The sequence below is a fragment of the Colossoma macropomum genome, unplaced genomic scaffold, assembly GCF_904425465.1.
Source record: "Colossoma macropomum unplaced genomic scaffold, Colossoma_macropomum, whole genome shotgun sequence".
NCBI classification, from domain to species: domain Eukaryota; kingdom Metazoa; phylum Chordata; class Actinopteri; order Characiformes; family Serrasalmidae; genus Colossoma; species Colossoma macropomum.
This window is the reverse complement of record NW_023494790.1, coordinates 12,334,036-12,352,535: the sequence shown is the minus strand read 5'-3', so window position 1 is coordinate 12,352,535 and position 18,500 is coordinate 12,334,036. Positions and strand designations below refer to the sequence as shown.

General features: G+C 40.0%; 1 protein-coding gene across 3 annotated transcripts in view; it reads right to left on the bottom strand.

Moving 5' to 3' along the window:
- Window positions 1–16,877, bottom strand: part of aclyb (ATP citrate lyase b) — a 39,714-nt gene extending 22,837 nt beyond the window's left edge. For all 3 annotated transcript variants that reach the window (XM_036572133.1, XM_036572134.1, XM_036572135.1), the window contains exons 1-6: window positions 16,742–16,877; window positions 6,414–6,593; window positions 4,866–4,988; window positions 3,263–3,325; window positions 2,281–2,471; window positions 1,238–1,317 (exon numbers count right to left, since the gene is read on the bottom strand). In XM_036572133.1, the coding sequence (XP_036428026.1) occupies window positions 1,238–1,317; window positions 2,281–2,471; window positions 3,263–3,325; window positions 4,866–4,988; window positions 6,414–6,572 (616 nt within the window). In that variant the 5' untranslated portion in view covers window positions 6,573–6,593; window positions 16,742–16,877. The remainder of the gene's footprint in view (window positions 1–1,237; window positions 1,318–2,280; window positions 2,472–3,262; window positions 3,326–4,865; window positions 4,989–6,413; window positions 6,594–16,741) is intronic.
- Window positions 16,878–18,500: the final 1,623 nt, after the last annotated feature.

Here is an 18,500-nt window from a genome sequence, read left to right as displayed (position 1 = left end):
CCACTACCTAGTTAGGTATAGCTGGTTAACTGTATAAAATTTTTAGCCACTCTTGCTGACAATTTCAACTAAATGCAGTTAACACATGCTCAAAAGGTCTGAGGTCATAAGCCTTATAGCACATATATGGCTTCATCAACATAATTTACATTTTAAAACTTGCTACAGAGCGAGCTTTTCTGAAAAGGAGCTTACAGTAGCAGAATAATACTGATACTATAACAGAATTTAAGGGAAAATTGTTTTTTTGCTTTGTTACTAAAACCTCAACAAAGAACAGTATGCAAATATAATTGCTCTACACAGAATAAACTTCAGAGTCGGATATTAGAAAACAGAAATGAGCTAAAACAGAATGGATAATAACCAATTTACTACTGAAAGTAATGTTTCAGACACATAGCTGATGGTTGCATCAACCACACCTAGCTCTCACAACCAGCAGCTGCTATCTTCACTCATGTCACTCCACTGCTGCGTTCCCTTCACTGGCTTCCTGTACCTGCCTGCAACAAATTTAAAACTTGGTGCTTGCCTACAAAGACAAAAACGGACCAGCTCTCCCTACCTAACTGCAATGATCAAAACTCAGTCTGTACCTCGAGCCCTTTGAGCTTCAAGTACGGCTCAGTTTGAACTGCCATCCTTTAAGATGTACAAGAGGACAAGGACAGGTTGTGAAACAAAGTTCCACTGACTGTCCAAACAGCAGAGTCCCATGGCATCTTTAATCGCCATCATCTCTTTGTGAAGCACTAATCAAGCACTTACTGAAATATACCTAGTTGCACAGATGCTATGCATCAACTCTGTATTTTGTATGTTTCTTTCTAGGTATCAGCACTGGCTTGTTTCTGGCGGTGTTTTAGCTCAAGGGTACGATGGACCCATTTTGTACTACCTAGGATACGTTCTCTGAGTGTACAACAAAGAAGCTCTGAGTAAAATCGTCTGCTAAACGCCATAAAAGTAAACGCAGGCTTCAGTGTGCACTTTACATATGAGTGCAGGTAAATAGAGTGTTTAAGTCCGACTGAAACACAATAAAATCTTTTACGTAGAGCACATCTCACCCCTCAAAACACAACAGAAGACTTCTCAGGGAAGCAAGGAACAAGCAGTTAACATTGTGGAAATGTCAATGTAATATTTATAAACCATTTTATTGTATGTGATTGCTGAGAATCCAAAAGACAGACAGCAAGAGATGAATGCAAAAGGAAAGCAAAGCACTTACCGAGCGGGTTAATTTCGAGGTATGTGAAGTACAAATCCTCATACAGGTTAAAGAGTCCCACAATGAAACTGGCCAGAACCCTGTGGACAAAAATGCACAATGTTGCAATTTTATTACAGCTTTCAAAGGATAATGGACAATAATTCAAACAAACAAATTACTGATCAATATTAAGACTGAATAGTAAACACCAGAGCTTAACTTGAATAAAGTATAATTTAAAGGTAAGCCTGACTGTTAAGATTTGTATGCCTTAAACTACTGTATGTATATCACTCTTAAAATATAATGCACAAACCAAATGAAAATGTTGTTAATGGTGAATAAATAGGAAAACCCTCCAATAGTAGACCATCACTGTATTTTGCTTGGGTTAAAAAATAGATTTAATAGTGTTGGTCATGTACACTATATTATACAGACCTAACTATCTTAACAGTCAGGGTTCCATTTCAATAATTTGTATTTACTTAATTTCCAGTCAAAATGGCCATTAAGTACTCATTACTCATGTTTCAGGATAAAATAATATAATATTAAAATTCAGTATTTAATGTGCCCACATTTTGCCTTAATTATAGCTTACATTCATTTCAGAAGACTTTGAAGTTCTCTGAAATTTGAAGTTCAGCCTTTAAAGTTGGTTACATTTTCTGCTTCTCACAATCCAAATAATCAAACACATTCAGTGACACTGAGGTCTGGATTCTGGGTGGCCAATTCATTATTCTGAGAACACCAGCAGCTTCTTTGTTTGATTTGCAAATGTTTTTCTTTTTGGTCAATTTCCTTTTCTCAGTAATGGCTTCTTGTTAGCTAAACATTCTTTCAGACCCACAGCATTAAGTTTTCTTCCCACAGTGGATGAATGGACAAAAACACCAGTGAAGCTTGATGTTCTCTCTCTCAAAGATAAAGGAACACCTGGGGTCTTCCTTATAAATTAATTGCTCAGTCAGTAACACATCATTCAAGAGTCTAACAGAGACCCATATTGGACTGAGGTCTCTCTAGCACTCTGCACTGACTGGCTAGATACTCACTGCTTCTTCTCATCTGGAACGTGTGCCAGCAGTTGCTCAGCAACTGCGTCCTCAGTGAGCTTCTCATCCACGCCCACCAGCAGTCGCTGCGCTTTGGAGTCCACATCTCCAACCTCCATGCCACCCTCATGATGAAACAGTACGTAATCGCCCTCCCGCATGGCGTAAATACACACATAAAACTCCTCCTCCTGAGAAAGAGAGAGAAAAGACTGACACATACTATATGCGCATACTTAATATTAACACTGCCATAGCTGAACATTTATACATGAACTCTAGAAAAAGGGTCCATATCCTACACTTCTGCTGTATATGACGTTTGAGTGGGTTTATGCACCAAAAACATAATTCATTTTTTAACATTACTATTTTCCAACTTATCAACAACAAATTCAGATTTTTATTAATTTAAAAAGGGACACGGTCTATTAATGACGGCCTTGTGAATTACCTCTGTTTTGATTGGCTGCCCTGTATTGTGCCTTATTTAACACGCAGGTCAAGCTGAAACACTTCATATCACATTAACATAAACAGGCACAACTCACATGCTGTATGACGAATACATTAAAATGTACTGGTTTTCATGTCATCGCAAAAACATCAAATTCAAAACAGGTTGTTACAACTTAGTTTCCACACATGAATGGGAAACTGTATGACTGAAGAACTCAATGTTTACATACAATTAAACTCATTTAAAAGGAAATTCATTTTCTTCATGAAATGGGCCCTAGAGACTTCCACAGAGAAACTAAAACTAATATAGAAATAACACATTACACTAAAAAACACAAAACTATCATCTTGATCCAACTCAACCAACCCTGCTTCACACTGCTAAAAGCCAAGTGTAACGTTTTTACTTATTTACTGCATCCAGGAAACACAGCATTACAACCTGGCACATTTAGATACAGTGCATTTGTAATGTTTGCTCAGTATATCACCAAACTCCATGTCCCAGTGAGTTTATTACCTGTGAGTGGGGCACGAATGGCTCAATGAGGAAGTTCTTAAGGATGCCCTTTGCCTTGCCCACCTGTAAAAAAAACAGAAGATCCCCATATTTTTTAAACAGCCCTTAAAACAGTTTAGCTGAACACAAGCTTCACCTCAAGCTCATCTCATTTCCCTGAACAGTTTTTGTTTTTTAAGGCTGGACATGAACTTGAGTATATTTTATATGTAATCAAGGAAAGCAGAATAGACTTTTTCATACATAGAGACATAAGAACAGAGTTTTTCAACATGCTAACTGTAAACTGTGCATCGTGGTCTTCGACTGTCCTTGAAGCCTCAGTAACTTACAATAAATGACTACAGATGGCACAGAAAACAGCAGATAAACAAGTTTTCCAGTCTGCTGACGCCACTGTGCTTAAGACTGATAGTCCAGGCACAGTAACTCAAAACAATAGGTTCTTTCTTATTTTCACCCTACCCGCTGTATTCATGTGTCCAAGTCTCACCCAAAAATAAAACTCTTCGCTCTGCACAAGCTTATTCTGACGGTCAAGTATGACAGTATGATGATATGTTGCCACAGTGATGAAAAAAAATTCTTTTAGATTATATCTGAATCAGGGCCCGATTGATATATTCAGTTTTCACTAATACAACTGATATTACCTGCAGTCAACTGTAAACTAAGACTTTTCTCAATGATCACATTTCTTAAACTTACAGTAAAAACAGCTGAATTAGAACATCAGAAATATTGTAACACTGAGGTTGACCAAAAATGCCATAACCAAAAAAAACATTTTCGGCAGCGTTGTTACACATTCTGACCTGTAACAAAAATGAATTCCTTAACTGGCCGCAGTGGGTCGCAGCATGTAGCCAGGAAGCTAAACTAGCAGCTTACTTCACTTCTTTTAATATGTAACAAAACTAAGTGATTATTAGCTTATTCATTCTACACAATGTCCACATGCAGAGAAAACACAAAGTCTGCCATCTGAAGCAGCCCATCCAGTTACCTCATGCAAGAACATATTTCTGCTCCTCAGCTCATCAAGAAAACATACCACTTTGTCAGATATCTGCAAATATTTCCATGCATTTTAAAATTTTTATTCAAGCCAAAATAGACACTTGCTGTTTCTTTCATTTACGGTCAGAAATGGCATATTCTACTATGTATTTGGTAGACAATGCATATGATGAGATTACTTCCTCCTGGCCTGGAACGGTGGTTTCTAACATTCAGACATTTTCATACATTTAAATCTTCATTTTTCCATTGACCTTCATCCGTGACTTTTATTTTGACAGTCATATCTCGCCAGACAACTTGGCATTAAGTTCATCAGCAACTGCAAATAAGTAAAGACAATTCAAAGTGACTAGAGAGAGGAATTTTGGCTCATTCACCGTAAAATCAATCTGATTAACTAGAACAGAAACCTTTATAACCACCACAGTTTACAGTTATTTTTGTGACCTTGCATAGTTAACCTACATTTATGCTAAATATGGGAAATACATTTTGAAAATTATGATTCAGGAATGCAGACTTCCACTTCTTTTTGATACTTTGAAATCAACTGAAACTCAATTATTTCCCTTGTACTCACTGTGGTTTCTCTCATCAGGCGTGGTTTCAGCCATTCCTGGACACCCTGCAGGTCCAGGTCCACACCCACCAATCCCAGCTTCCCCCGTCTCTTAATCAGCTGATCAGGCTTCACCACTAGTCGCTGCACAGAGGGAAAAAGATGGAAAGGTGTCACCATCGCAACACAGAACAGGAAATTAGCAAGACATTTCGTAAAACAATAACTGCCATAAAACGCTGCAGAGGAGATTAGTCACACGGTGAAAGACCAACATCATAACATTGTTTTTGCATCAGGGATTATTTTAAACACAATCAGAAATCCTGCCTGTGTGATTTAATCTCTAATGTTTTGATATTGGTCTTTCATAGTGTAATCTAATCTCCCGACACTCAGATTATTTAAACCTATAAATCAGGATTGTGAAACAGATAAAAAAAAAAAGCTAAGGATCAATCCTATTGACAGTCATTAGTTACATGTACACACACACAAACATAAGATGCTTAAGTAATCCATTGTAGGGTAACATTAATATACAGGGATATGCCACTTTTTAGTAAGTAATTTTTACCAACCACATTAAATCTGAAATATCTTTACTATGAAAAATAACAATAAACCGATAAATCTACGTCAATACTGCTATCTAACACTAGCCCCGCAGGCCCAAGAACAACAAAGAACTTCTACAAGCTGTAAGCTTCAAAATTTTACCTTAAATAGAACAGCAGTTATATTTTGGTACCTGAACAGGCTCCTGAATGTAACTGAGGCATCATTTAAGGTGGAACAAGAAATTCGAATAGGAAGCCACCTTTAATTTCTCCAGTCATTTGTCTCATACAAGTGCACCATTAACTCGAGACTGTCAGATGTTGCTGGAATTTGGAAAATACAGTCAATCACACTTCTGTATCAGCTGGTCCAGGGCTTGCTGCACTGATAAGGCTTCAAGGCAGCAGCACTGTCTGATGCAGCTGACCGAGTCAGTAGGTACAAGAGGATATGTGACAATCAGTCTAGTGTCAATGTAAGGCTAAGGCTAATCTAAAAGATCAGACATATGTCTGCTGCCTGCCTTGAAAACAAAGTGCACTACTTCAGATGCAACAGACTAGACAGCGGGAGGTGGTTGAGGGACTGCTGCTGCATTTCCATTTTTATTTAAAATACAACAAACATTCCTAAGTCATATGGCTAAAAGGGCTAATTAGTGTGTGGTTTGCAATGTTTGCATGTTGCGTTATCTGTGCTTATTTGTGGTTTAACGGCAATGACAAAACACAAACCTGAGTAGGAATTTTGACCAATATACTGAATGAGTTGGCATACAGCCCAATATTAGTGTCCAATGCTGAAAGTTGACTGTTGCCCCACATTGATGCTGAAGATTGATAGAAGTGCTTACTTTTTTTGTTGTCCATCTGGCAAGTGGTGTGTGGTAGCCTTTATGTTAAGGAGGATCAAACTTCTTTCGCAAAGGATTTGCAATCCACTCACACAGGAGACAATAATTAAATCAGCAAGAACTTACATGGTTCTCATGCACTCATACAAACTGACCTCAGTGAGGAGCCACGGGTGATCCTGTGTGAGACGTTCCCAATCAGTCTCGGAGGTGACTGTGGCGTAACGGAAGCGGTTCTGCACGGCAGCCGTGGTGCAGATGTATTTATACAGGAACTCTTTCCCCGTCTGCTCTGAGATGGCTTTGGCAGACATCACGCCTCAGTCACAGCGGCCCTGCGAACAGACAGAACAAAAAACATCTTTAACAGAAAGCAACTGATCACTGATCAAGAATTTCTGCATTTTTTTGTAAATGCTTTACATTACAGTCGACTGTGTTGACGTTGACATGCTAACATTCCTGAGAAATCAAGCGGGCAGCTGAATCAATGGGTCATTACCTTAAAAAGTACATTTGCAGGACTAAAGTCACGCTTTCAATGCTTAATGGGTTTGAAACTAATAATGTCAACTCTCATTTAATCAGATTACCAATCTTTGAAGAAGAAAAGTCTGCTTTCAGGAGAAACTAATCAGACACTGACCAAATAGGAACTTTTTTATTCATTTACATTCCTAACAGCTACTGCAATGAAAAAAAGTATTGGGCCCCTCCCTCTATTTTGGCTTTACTTTTATATTTAAAACATTTAATTGTTTCAGATCTTCAAGCAATATTAGAGACAAAGACAACTACAAACAGAAAACAGTTTTTAAGTGATGATTTAAAAAAAAAAGCTGGCATTGTGTAAAAAAGCAAGTGCCCCCCTAGTTAATTAACCATTTAAGCACATTTGAATTCTGCTCTCTACCAGGAGAATCCCGCAGGAGGACTGTCCCGTCATGAGTCAGTGATTGGAAGCTCAAGCGAAATTGGGCTATGCTGTAAAGAAATGATCGGAAGCACAAGAGCAAGTCCACCTCAGAACGGCTCCAAAGAAACAAAATCAAGGTTTTGGAGCGTCCTATTCAAAGTCCTTAAACCCCAGTGAGATGACGTGGGAAGACTTTGAATGGGCAGTTCATTCTTGAAAGACATCTAATGTGGCTGAAATAAACCAATACTGCAAAGAAGAGTGGGCCAAAATTCCTCCACAGTGATGAGAAAGTCTAGACTCCAGTTACTGAGTTTGAGGGGATGTGGGCAATCAATTTTTTGTCAATAAATGAAATGTTCATTTGAAACTGTTTTGTCCTTCTCCATGTTGTTATCTTACGTTACATTTTGTATAAACTAACAAATATACACTGTGACAAATATACAAAAACAGAGGAAATCAGGACTGGGGCAAATACTTTTTCACTGTATACAAGGTGTTCATAACATATACTGTAAAGTCACATTAAACTCTAGAAACAGTGACTTGAAAAACGAGAATCTAGCAAAATCCTTTAGAGTAGGCCTGGGCGATATTTAAATATAATTGGCCTGATATTTTCTAGTAAAAAAAAATATAATAATAAAAGTATCATGATTATCGATAATATCGAAATGCCACCATTCATACAGAACAAGAAAGGAAAAAAACAGTGGTTATTAGTCCCTCTTTCAAGGTTAGCGCCACACTGTTGAGAACAGGAAGGAAACGCCAATAGGAACAATAAGTTCAGAGAGTAGAAGCTGGGGACCTCAGACCCCAGTGTCACCATTCGTCAGAAGAATTTGTTGGAGCCAATTGTTTGAAATGTCCCCTCACCACCTCATAATTCACAAGCTGAGAAAATCTCAACTCGAGCTGCTGCTTTGCTGCAGGACCATTTGCCACTGGTGACTAAATCACACCAACAAAATTGCGCACTCCCATAGGAAACATAGGAACTGGTCACTTGTCGCTCTGTTGCCTGCCAGTGTGAACACAGGGTAACTCTGCACCAGTTCACTCTAGTGTTAGCTTTAGCTTTTAGGAGTAACAATTCACAAAATTTATAATTCAATACAATAGAGTGGCGTCTCGATTCAACAATTCAAATACTTAGAAAGCATGTTTCATTGTAAAGAGTGCAAAATTAGGTCTGTTTAACTGGATTTAGTTTAACACAGTATGGCAATATTGAATAAAAATCATCACAGTTTTTGATATTGGTATTTGGTAATTTTTCAAATGTAGCACTACCGGTTCTTTTTTTCTCTTTTCCAACTAATGAAATGTCTGAAAAAATAAACAGTGACATATCATGTATCGAGAACATTTCCTGAAGTATCACAGTAGTATATTTTGGCAATATCACCCATCCCTAGAATAATGTGTCTTATGTTAATATGCCAACAATAATTTAATATTATTAAGGTACAATATTTGGGGCTTTAGACTGGGATCTTCACAAAACAAAGAACGAAAAAAATGCTTTATATGTTCTGATCTAAAATGCTATACACAAGCAAACATGCCTGCCACAATACAACTGTACAAAACCACACACTACAATACGTTAGAATGGAAATACACAACGTATCACAGTGTATATCATTTTTGCATTCTGGGTAGCAAGTTGCTCATCTGACAGGACAGCCTACATCGCTCAGGCCTCTCTGTTCAAGCACTGCTGATTAACATACAGGAAATATGTAGCAAACCTGGAACATGTGGTGAGGTTTTTTGAAAAGCAGTGATAAACAGATCCTTAGCTGTAATGTGAGGGATCCTTGCCTCTTGTTTGAGGATTACTGATCTTTGTAGGATGTCCATTCATAGCGGAAGTAGTGCTGAATTTCTACCACTTGTAAACTAGTTGGCTGCCTTTTTCTGACGGAGAATTTTTTTTCTGTGTATTTATAACATCTTATTACAGATCATTGTAATACCTGTGGAGGACAGCAACTTAACACCAGCCACATCTTAATTGCTGGTAAATACCTGAACTTGGCTGGTAGATTTGTTTCACTCTGATACTGTGACAGGTCCCCTAATTCACAATTTGTGGACATGGATGCAATTCCAGTAAGCAAACTAGCTAATAAAGAATGTAGCTAATGTGCGGAAATGCCAATGAAATCTTAGAGTCCGAAAACCTGACAAAGAGGAATGTCTCTTAGCTAATATGCTAATATAGACATTCAGCTAAAAAATCATTCTTTGTGGATTCATTTATGACATGGTAGTTATTATGTAATAATTATGATTAAATTCACCTCTTAAGTCCTTCAAGTGATGGTTAAATAGATTAGAGGATAACACCACCTCCAACACATGGTTACTGTTATTGTTATTTCTCCCCATACATAGAAAATGACAGTCATGTAACATGTTGTGTTACAGTTTGTCTTTAGGTTAAAGGGGATTTTTCCCATCTTTCTGCAAAGAATTCATGAGTGAAAATAATAAATCTGGTAGGGCTGTAAGTTTATCTTTTCAGGAAGCAGCACTGGTGCTGCACAAAACTACAACAGCATGCAGTGGAACAGCTATTATTCAAAAACTGCTGAGGAAAATTGGTAGATATTTCGTGTTTGATGAGTAACGGAGGCTGCCACAAAGCTAACAAGTGGATCACGCTGGACGCTCATGAGGACAACTTGGGTGCTACACAAGGGCCTTTTCTCCTCATTGGATGATGTGCCACCGTTTTTGTCAGGGAAACACGTTTTCACTGTTTCTAGTAGTTCTTAAACCTGGTTAGCATTAGCAGGAGTAGTTAGCATCAATAGCATTGCATCCGCTCTGCCTTCTCAGTCACACATCTAACAAAGCATCCTACCAACACGCTCGCGTTCAAGCACTCGTGTTTCGGAGTAGCAAAATACAACAAATCATACTAACTTGCAAATATGACCAAAACCACTGTGTTTCTCTGGACTGTTAGTCTGTACAGTTGACTGAGTAGTGAAGAACCCGTACACAAAAGCTACGTTCACATCACAAGCCTCATTGCTCAAATGATCTCTCTGACACAATGGTTCACACTCATTTAGCTAAGTGACTGTCATTAATGTGAACGAACCGGCGTCCTGAAATGACCGTGAATGAATTGCGTGCGCCATCAGCTAACAAACTAACGAGCAGAACGAGCTTCGCTGAGAAGAAAATTAAGATCTGACCATCACATTAGAGAAGATCTGAGCGTCACATTAAGGTTGCATGGCCACAAATTGGATATGTATCCGATCTTCGACATATGAAAGTGACTCATGTTGGGTTTGAAAAGATCAGATTTGCGTGTCCACACAGCTCTGAAAACATCAGATCTGAGTCACATCAGGGCAAAAAAAATCAGATTTGTGCCACTTCAACCTGATGACTGCAGCTCATGACTGCAGTCCTAATGACTGCAGCTCCTTTCCACTGTCAATCTAAGGCAGTAGGCATCTGCTAGTGCACATAAAAACAGAACCGGGTAGTCAACCTTCGCCTGTGTGCATGTTTGGCCGCTATATGGTGTCGTATGAACAGCAGTTTAAAAATGTTTCCTGCTGGTCTTCACACTCCAAGATCAACTGGAGCCTTGTGAGAGGGGAAACCACCAGTAAGTGGAATTAGGGAAAAAAGCTAACAGGTAAGTAATAAATACATTTATATAAAGAAGTTTATACTTCACATCTTTTGGTCTGGCTACACAGTAACAGCAGTATCCCTTCTATTCGAGTCATATTTCTGTTCAAAAGTCACGAAGCAACCTAAACCTGAATACCTGATTAGAGTCAGTTAAATAGACCACTCCTACTTGTGACGTCCGCAGTGTGAAGGCTAGTATTTTCTCCAAACGTACTCTTTTTATCATAGTATAATACCACAACACGTATTTCCTATTTCAAAGGACCCCCAAAGTTTTTATTAGTCCTGCATCTGATCTTAAAACTAATCCAGTTAATAAATGCCTCAGGTACTTTGGCTTGAGGAAAAATCAATACAGTTCAGTTAGCATCAGCAACATCAGCGACCTATGTGAACGCTGTATTATGCTGTATTTTCTATACATCCTATGAACTTCTGACTGTATAAATGCAGGATCAGAAAACTAGATCTGAATGTCTGTCTACTTGTGATATAGTGATTGATCCAATGACTTAAATTTCAGCCTTAATTCTATTAGGTTTGAGGTGGACAGCACAATTCTTCTTCTTCTTCTTCCTACTAGTACTACTACTACTGGATGTAATAGTGGGATGTGTATAACGTGTTTAGATCTTACATCATCAGATGGGCTGATATTCTGCAATAGTGACATTGATGATGAACTGAACTTACAGCCAGTGACGTATTTGGTGCATTACATAATACGGTGGTTCTCAAGCCAGTTCCAGGGCCCCCCCAGACTGTCTATATTTTTCCCTCAGCCCTATGGCCTTGAGAACCAGGCTGAGAAACACTGACATAATATCTTTGGTGGGGACATGTAGAGCAGAGCTGACAGAAGGAAAGAAGGCCGTTTGGTTTTGTTCCTCACCCAATGGCAGAATTACAGACATTAAAACTCAACGCAAATCCAAGTCATGTCCAAATATTGTATTGTTTTCTATTGTTTTCTTTTTTATAACAGGATTATAAACTTGGTCTAATACTCGGTGCCTTTTTCTCTGCACTCGCAGACATGATGAAATCACAAGAGCCTGACCTGGCAAAAACGTACAGTTAACTTTATATGCTGCTCCAAAAAGCCTCTTTTGGGAGTTTCCTCTAAAAACTGAAGTCGTAAAAGGATTGCAGCACAGCATTAAAACCCAGCTTGCCCATCCTTTGGTCAACACAGCAGCTGCTGTTTGTGTAGTGAGACATTTTCGGCTCTACTCGCTCATGACAGCGTAACAGAGCACCAGTTGTTGGGTTAATTGTTAATAAAAGGCCACTGGCTACTCACAAGTCTTGGACAACATCAACACTGAGCCTGCTTTCTAAAGGCCAGGGCACACCGACCAGACAAACACAAACAAACAGAAAGATTAAAGTTTGCAGTCGTCCTTATAACGATTAGAAAAAGAACTTAGAAGTAAAATGAACTGGAGCAGATGGGAAGAGGTGTTTTGCAACACTTAAACACGGGTATGACAATCCAAGCAGTTTGTGTTTGTCTTGTCAGTGTACTCTTGCCTTAAAAGACAATAAAAAAAAAAGTAATGGTGATATAATACACGCAGGCCAGGATGGGCTGCTCCCTTTCCCAACAGAAACTGACGGATGACTTCACGACTGTTTAAGTGCAGTGATAGTGGGGTAATTAAAGCCAGAACTACAGCTTACAAACTGCGCAGTCACTCCAAGACCAGCCGAGCAGAATCGCTGTACAGTGACGTCACTGAACTGTCAACTATATGCAAACACATTAGCATTTATTCCACGTAAAATGAGCTGGTCAAACAGGAAACACCAGATGTGCAGTCCTAGCAAAAAGGCTCTTCAAAATACCAAAAACCAAACACATACTGTACAATACTCGGTGCTCGATAAAACAAAGTTTCTTTAACTATAATATAAATAAACATATTTACATACCTATATAGAAAATCTAGTATAATACATCCTTGTGGAGGCAAGTACAGCATGATCTGAATGGCACAGATCATGAACCATTTTCTTCTCTGTCGTTTTTCCCCTCCACCGTTTAGTCACGTCCAAGTCCCACCCGCTAGCTAGTTCTCCCCCATTACACAACGCTACCACGCTGGGAGGATGAAGGCCAGCTTGTGCTTCCTCTGAGACACATGAAGCACCACCGCATCTTTCCAAACTGCCGCCAACACGTCACTGAACAGCTCACTGTGATGAGAACTACCCAACTCTGTTACATCAGCTAAGAGACGAATGTGTTGACTCAAGCTGAGCAGTGAGGGGGAAAGGGAGGACCACCCTACTCACTACACAGAGGACAGTAATGCTTTGTTGGACTCCCAGCCACAGATGAATGTGGCATCACCAAAGCTTTTTCACCTGCCTAGTTTGGTGTGGACCAAGTTTTTTCTTCAGTTCAGATCATAGTGACGGGTGTGCAGTCTCCCTATCGCAGAACCCACCAAACAACTGAACCTCTGTCCACCCGGCTCTCTCCAATAGAGCCCTGGTTCAGTTTGCAGCAGGTGGGAACAATTTTATGATGTTCCACAATAAATAAGGCAGCGCGTCCACAATGTACAGATGATTGTACTTACAAGCTGCTTCTAATAATGACAAAAGAGCAATAAAGCATCTGATTCTGTCACATAGACTGTGGAATACATTTTTGATAGACCTCCTCGTGATGAAACATGATGAATAGCGATTTTGGGTATTCAAACAATGATCCCTCAAAAAATTAGCAGAGCACTCGAGTACACACATCCCCAGTTTGGGCAAAGGATGAGCAACTTGTAAAATTACATAATAAACTTTATGCTCACTTAAACCATTTACAGTTTACTGCATTGTTCTGTAATGATTTACAAGTGAATTCAATCATTTTGAAATTGGATGAATCTTTTTGAATCACCCTGTATAACAGACTATAGAAAGGTAAAATAAAAACTTTGTTTTAGGCACTAATGGAAGCAAACGTAAAGAGTGTTTGTGTGTCTGCCAAATTTCTCACCAATCAAAGAATTTTATGCACTTTAGCTGTTGCATGTGAAACCTACTGCACCAGTTGGGAAAAATTCTATAATAAAAAAAACCCTCTGGTGTGGACTTTTGCGAACGAACAGCTCAAAAAAAACATTTTCTGGTTTTCAGGGTTGCCATGATTTTACTGCCTTTACTAAAGACTCCTTATAGATCTCTTTGGCAAACCCCACAAACTACACCGACACTTGGTGTGGCATAATCTTCTGTACAGCGATGACTGAAGAGAGGACATCAAAGCTAAAGGGGACCCTGTAAGGAACATTTATAACATGTAACAGAATTGCTGAACAGTACATAAAGACACTGATACAGAGCACAAGACGGATGAACAAATCGTTCTGGTCCTGAAGTGCAGCTGCAATCTAGGTGAAATCAATGCATGCTGTCCAACCAGCACAACTTGTCCTACACACTCGGTCTGATGCAGTTGTCTATACACATCTCTCACACACCCTCACCTCACTCTGCTGAGTGTGTGTGTGTGTGTGTGTGTGTGCGCGCATTCTGACTACGAAATCCTGAACCGGATGTTACCGGGATCTAAAAATCCTTGAGATACCGCTGCTGGTCTATGGGCACAGATAGGCAGGCAGAGAGACAGACACAGCAATCTGTGTTGTGTCGTTGTTTCAAGGGCAGCAAAGAATATTCAATCTAATTCGATAATTTCAGTAGTGATAATATTTGGAAATGGAAAAGCAATTCAAGCAACTGGAACTTCTACCTGCTTTCACGAAAGATGGTAAAAGTTACTGTTCAGCATCTGTACATCATTTATATTAGTTTGAAGGAAAGAAAGTATTTTATGAAGCTAAACCAGCAGTTCATCTAAAGCTCCTACCGCTCTAGATTGCCAGCTGCTCTACACTGATGGAGAATGTGTTGTATACGCCTTTATACACAATCGTTTATTTCCCAGAATAAATGGCAGTGTGCTGGTCAGTGAGCCGTCAGTCCAGAACAGAAAGAAACTGCAGTGGGCAGTAATGCAGCGCTGACCAGAAAAGCTGTTTTTCGTTTTAAGGACAATGTAGTTGAAAAGACACTGTTTTCTCTTTTCTCCTCCACTGCGCATCACTAACAAGCAGTCTCAGGAACCTGATCAGGGTTGCCAAATGTGGCAGGATCCCTCTCAATAACACTTCATGCTATTAGTATGACAATAAAGTTAAGTTAAGCAGTGAGGTTTTTCCATTTGCTTTGTTCTGTTATAGTACTGAGGTTCTGTTTAAAAGAGTCGTCATAATAATAATAATAATAATAATAATAATAATAAAGGACTTCACAAATGATGTATTTATGTAATTAACACGAAAACATATCTTGTCTATAATTTTCTTCAATAATCTTGTGTATAATCCTTCTTTATCATAATATCAAAATATTCAAGATAACATTTGATAGAATATTCAAAAATAAAAACATCGAATTTTAACAATATCATCCAGCCCTAATAGGTTGTGTGTGTAAATGATGGTTCTTCAAGGGTTCTTTAGTAAACGGAATTGTTCTATTTGGTGCCATGGGTTCTTTATAGAACCATTTGCATGCTTAATTGATGGCTTGCATGGAGAAATGGCTCTTTAGATTGATGGAGAATGTGTTGTATACGCCTTTATACAGAAACTTTTTTCGAAAATGGTTCTATATAGCGACAAAAAGGGTTCTTCTATTGTTAAATCTAAGCTTGTAACAACAGACAAACCCTTTCTGGTGCTATACAGGACCACAGGCAACACATTCTCCACCAATCTGAAGAACTATTTCATCATGCACACAACCATTTAAGCATGCACTTCTATATAGAACTGATGGCTCGAAACAGAACCAAAGAACCCTTGAAGAACCAGACTTTACAGACTGATGGAGAATGAGTTGTATATGCTTCTATATAGAACCTTTTTGAAAAGGATTCAATATAACACCAAGCTTGTAACAATAGACGAACCCAACCATTTCAGCATGCAGCTCTATACAGAACTGATTGCTCGAAACAGAACCATTCCCTTTACTAAAGAACCCTTGAAGAACCATCTTTTTTTAAGTGTGTATGTATCCAACAAAGCTTCCTTTTCTACTCTATGGCACACACCCAACAGGACTGCCCGTGTATTGTCATTACAGTCATATCCCTAAATCTCTTTATCCCAACACTTTCTTTAACTGCCATTTTATGGGTCATTTAGATAAACAGTTACTGCGGTGTCTGATGGCTTGAACAGAGATTCAGTAGACATGGCCACAGCTTCTACAGGCTTCATTGGAAATAAATATCCAAATACACGTTACAGTAAATAAAGGAGGCACTGCCTCATCAGCTTTAGCCTGTGGGGGAGAAAGGAAGGGCTGAATTTCGCGCAGCTGCCCGTTAATGTTCACTCATGTTCACTCATGTTCACTCATGTTTAGTCACACAGCCCTTTAACGTTTTCCACACCGTCACTGCCCTGTTGGTTCACACTGCAGTAAAGTCTGCGGTTTGAACAACGAAGGAAATTCAACTTCACCCAGAACACAAGGACCCACAGAGCACAGAGCATCCTCAGAGCCGGCATAGCATCCTAAGATAAGGCCACAAACTGCATTAAGCTAAACCAGCAAAGAGGACAGAAACAAGTGAGGTTAAACGAGCCGGTTAGCTGTGCGGAGGTGAACCTGAGGTGACTCTGCTCTTCAAACTGACTCCGGAATCTGTGCCCCAGCTAAAACTAGCCCGGCAGGCTAAGCTGGCAGGTAAACTTAGCTTAGCCGGTTAGCTGGCTAAGTTAGCCGTGTCCGGAGCGGGAGCTGTAAACTATTAAACACATTTAAGCCGAGTTTAATACAAACTCGCGAACCCGACACGTCTTAACCTACCTCGCAGATAGAGAGAAGTAAACTATTCCAGCTGCTTTGTTTAATGCCCGACACTGACTTGCTCGCCGTGTCCCAACACGAAACACGGCCGCTGAGTTACTGAGCTCGCTCCCTCAGCCTGTCCCTCACCTCATCATCTCCCCATAGCGTTATCTGATTCTGCGCATTCTCATTGGCTCCTGTCTGTCTCTGCGCATTCTCATTGGCTGCGGACGATACTGTGCATTCTCATTGGCTCCCAACGTCACTGCGCATCCTCATTGGCCTCTGACGACACTGCTCATTCTCATTGGCTCCTGTCTGCCTCTGCTCATTCCCATTGGCTCCTGTCTCACTCTGCTCATTCTCATTGGCTCCTGTCTGCCTCTACTCATTCTCATTGGCTCCTGTCTCACTCTGCTCATTCTCATTGGCTCCTGTCTGCCTCTGCGCATTTTAATTGGCTACGGACGAAACTGCGCATTCTCATTGGTTCCCAACGCCACTGCGCATCTTCATTGGCTCCTGTCTCACTCTGCTCATTCTCATTGGCTCCTGTCTCACTCTGCTCATTCTCATTGGCTCCTGTCTGCCTCTGCTCATTCTAATTGGCTCCTGATGACACTGTGTTGGAGCAAAACCTCTTATCTCCAAAATGATAACTTTTCAGGAGAAGGAAAAAACGTACCTTACTTTTAATGTGAGTCAATGGAACCAGACTTTTTCCCCTCAAGTCATTTTTGGCCATTTATTTTGGTCCATTCAACATAATTTTCAATTTACGCACAATGTAAAGGACAACAGTCACTCTCAAATTACGTAGAAAACTGAAAAATGGAGATATAAGGTTTTGTTCAGACAGCAGCAACTGGCTCCTGACGACACTGTGCATTCTCATTGGCTCCTGTCTGACACTGTGCTTTCTCGTCGGCTATTGTCTGACATTGCGCATTCTCATTGGCTCCTGTCTGACTCTGCATATTCTCATTGGCTTCTGTCTGACTCTGAACATTGTCATTGGCTCCTCTTTGACACTGTGCATTCTCATTAGTTCCTGACTGACTCTGCACATTCTCATTGGCTCCCAACATCACTGCGCATTCTTATTGGTTCCTGTCTCACTCTGCACATTCTCATTGGCTCCTGACGACATTGCACATTCTCATTGGCTTCTTTCTGACTCTGAGCATTGTCATTGGCTCCTCTGTGACACTGCGCATTCTCACTGGCTTCTGACAACACCGCGCATTCTCATTGGTTCCTGACTGACGCTGCACATTCTCATTGGCTTCTAACAACACTGTGCATTCTCATTGACTCCTGTCTGCCTCTGCTCATTCTCATTGGCTCCTGTTTAACTAAGCACATTATCATTGGCTCCTGTCTGCCTCTGCTCATTCTCACTGGCTCCTGTCTATCTATGCTCATTCTCATTGGATCCTGTCTACCTTTGCTCATTCTCACTGGCTTCTGACAACACTGTGCATTCTCATTGGTTCCTGACTGACTCTGCACATTCTCATTGGCTCACAACGATACTGCACATTCTCATTGGCTCCCAATGACACTGCGCATTCTCATTGGCTCCTGTCTGACTCTGCACATTCTCATTGGCTCCCAACGACACTGTGCATTCTCATTGGCTCCCAACGACACTGTGCATTCTCATTGGCTCCTCTGTGACACTGTGCATTCTCATTGGCTCCTGTCTGCCTCTGCTCATTCTCATTGGCTCCTGTCTGCCTCTGCTCATTCTCATTGGCTCTCAACGACACTGTGC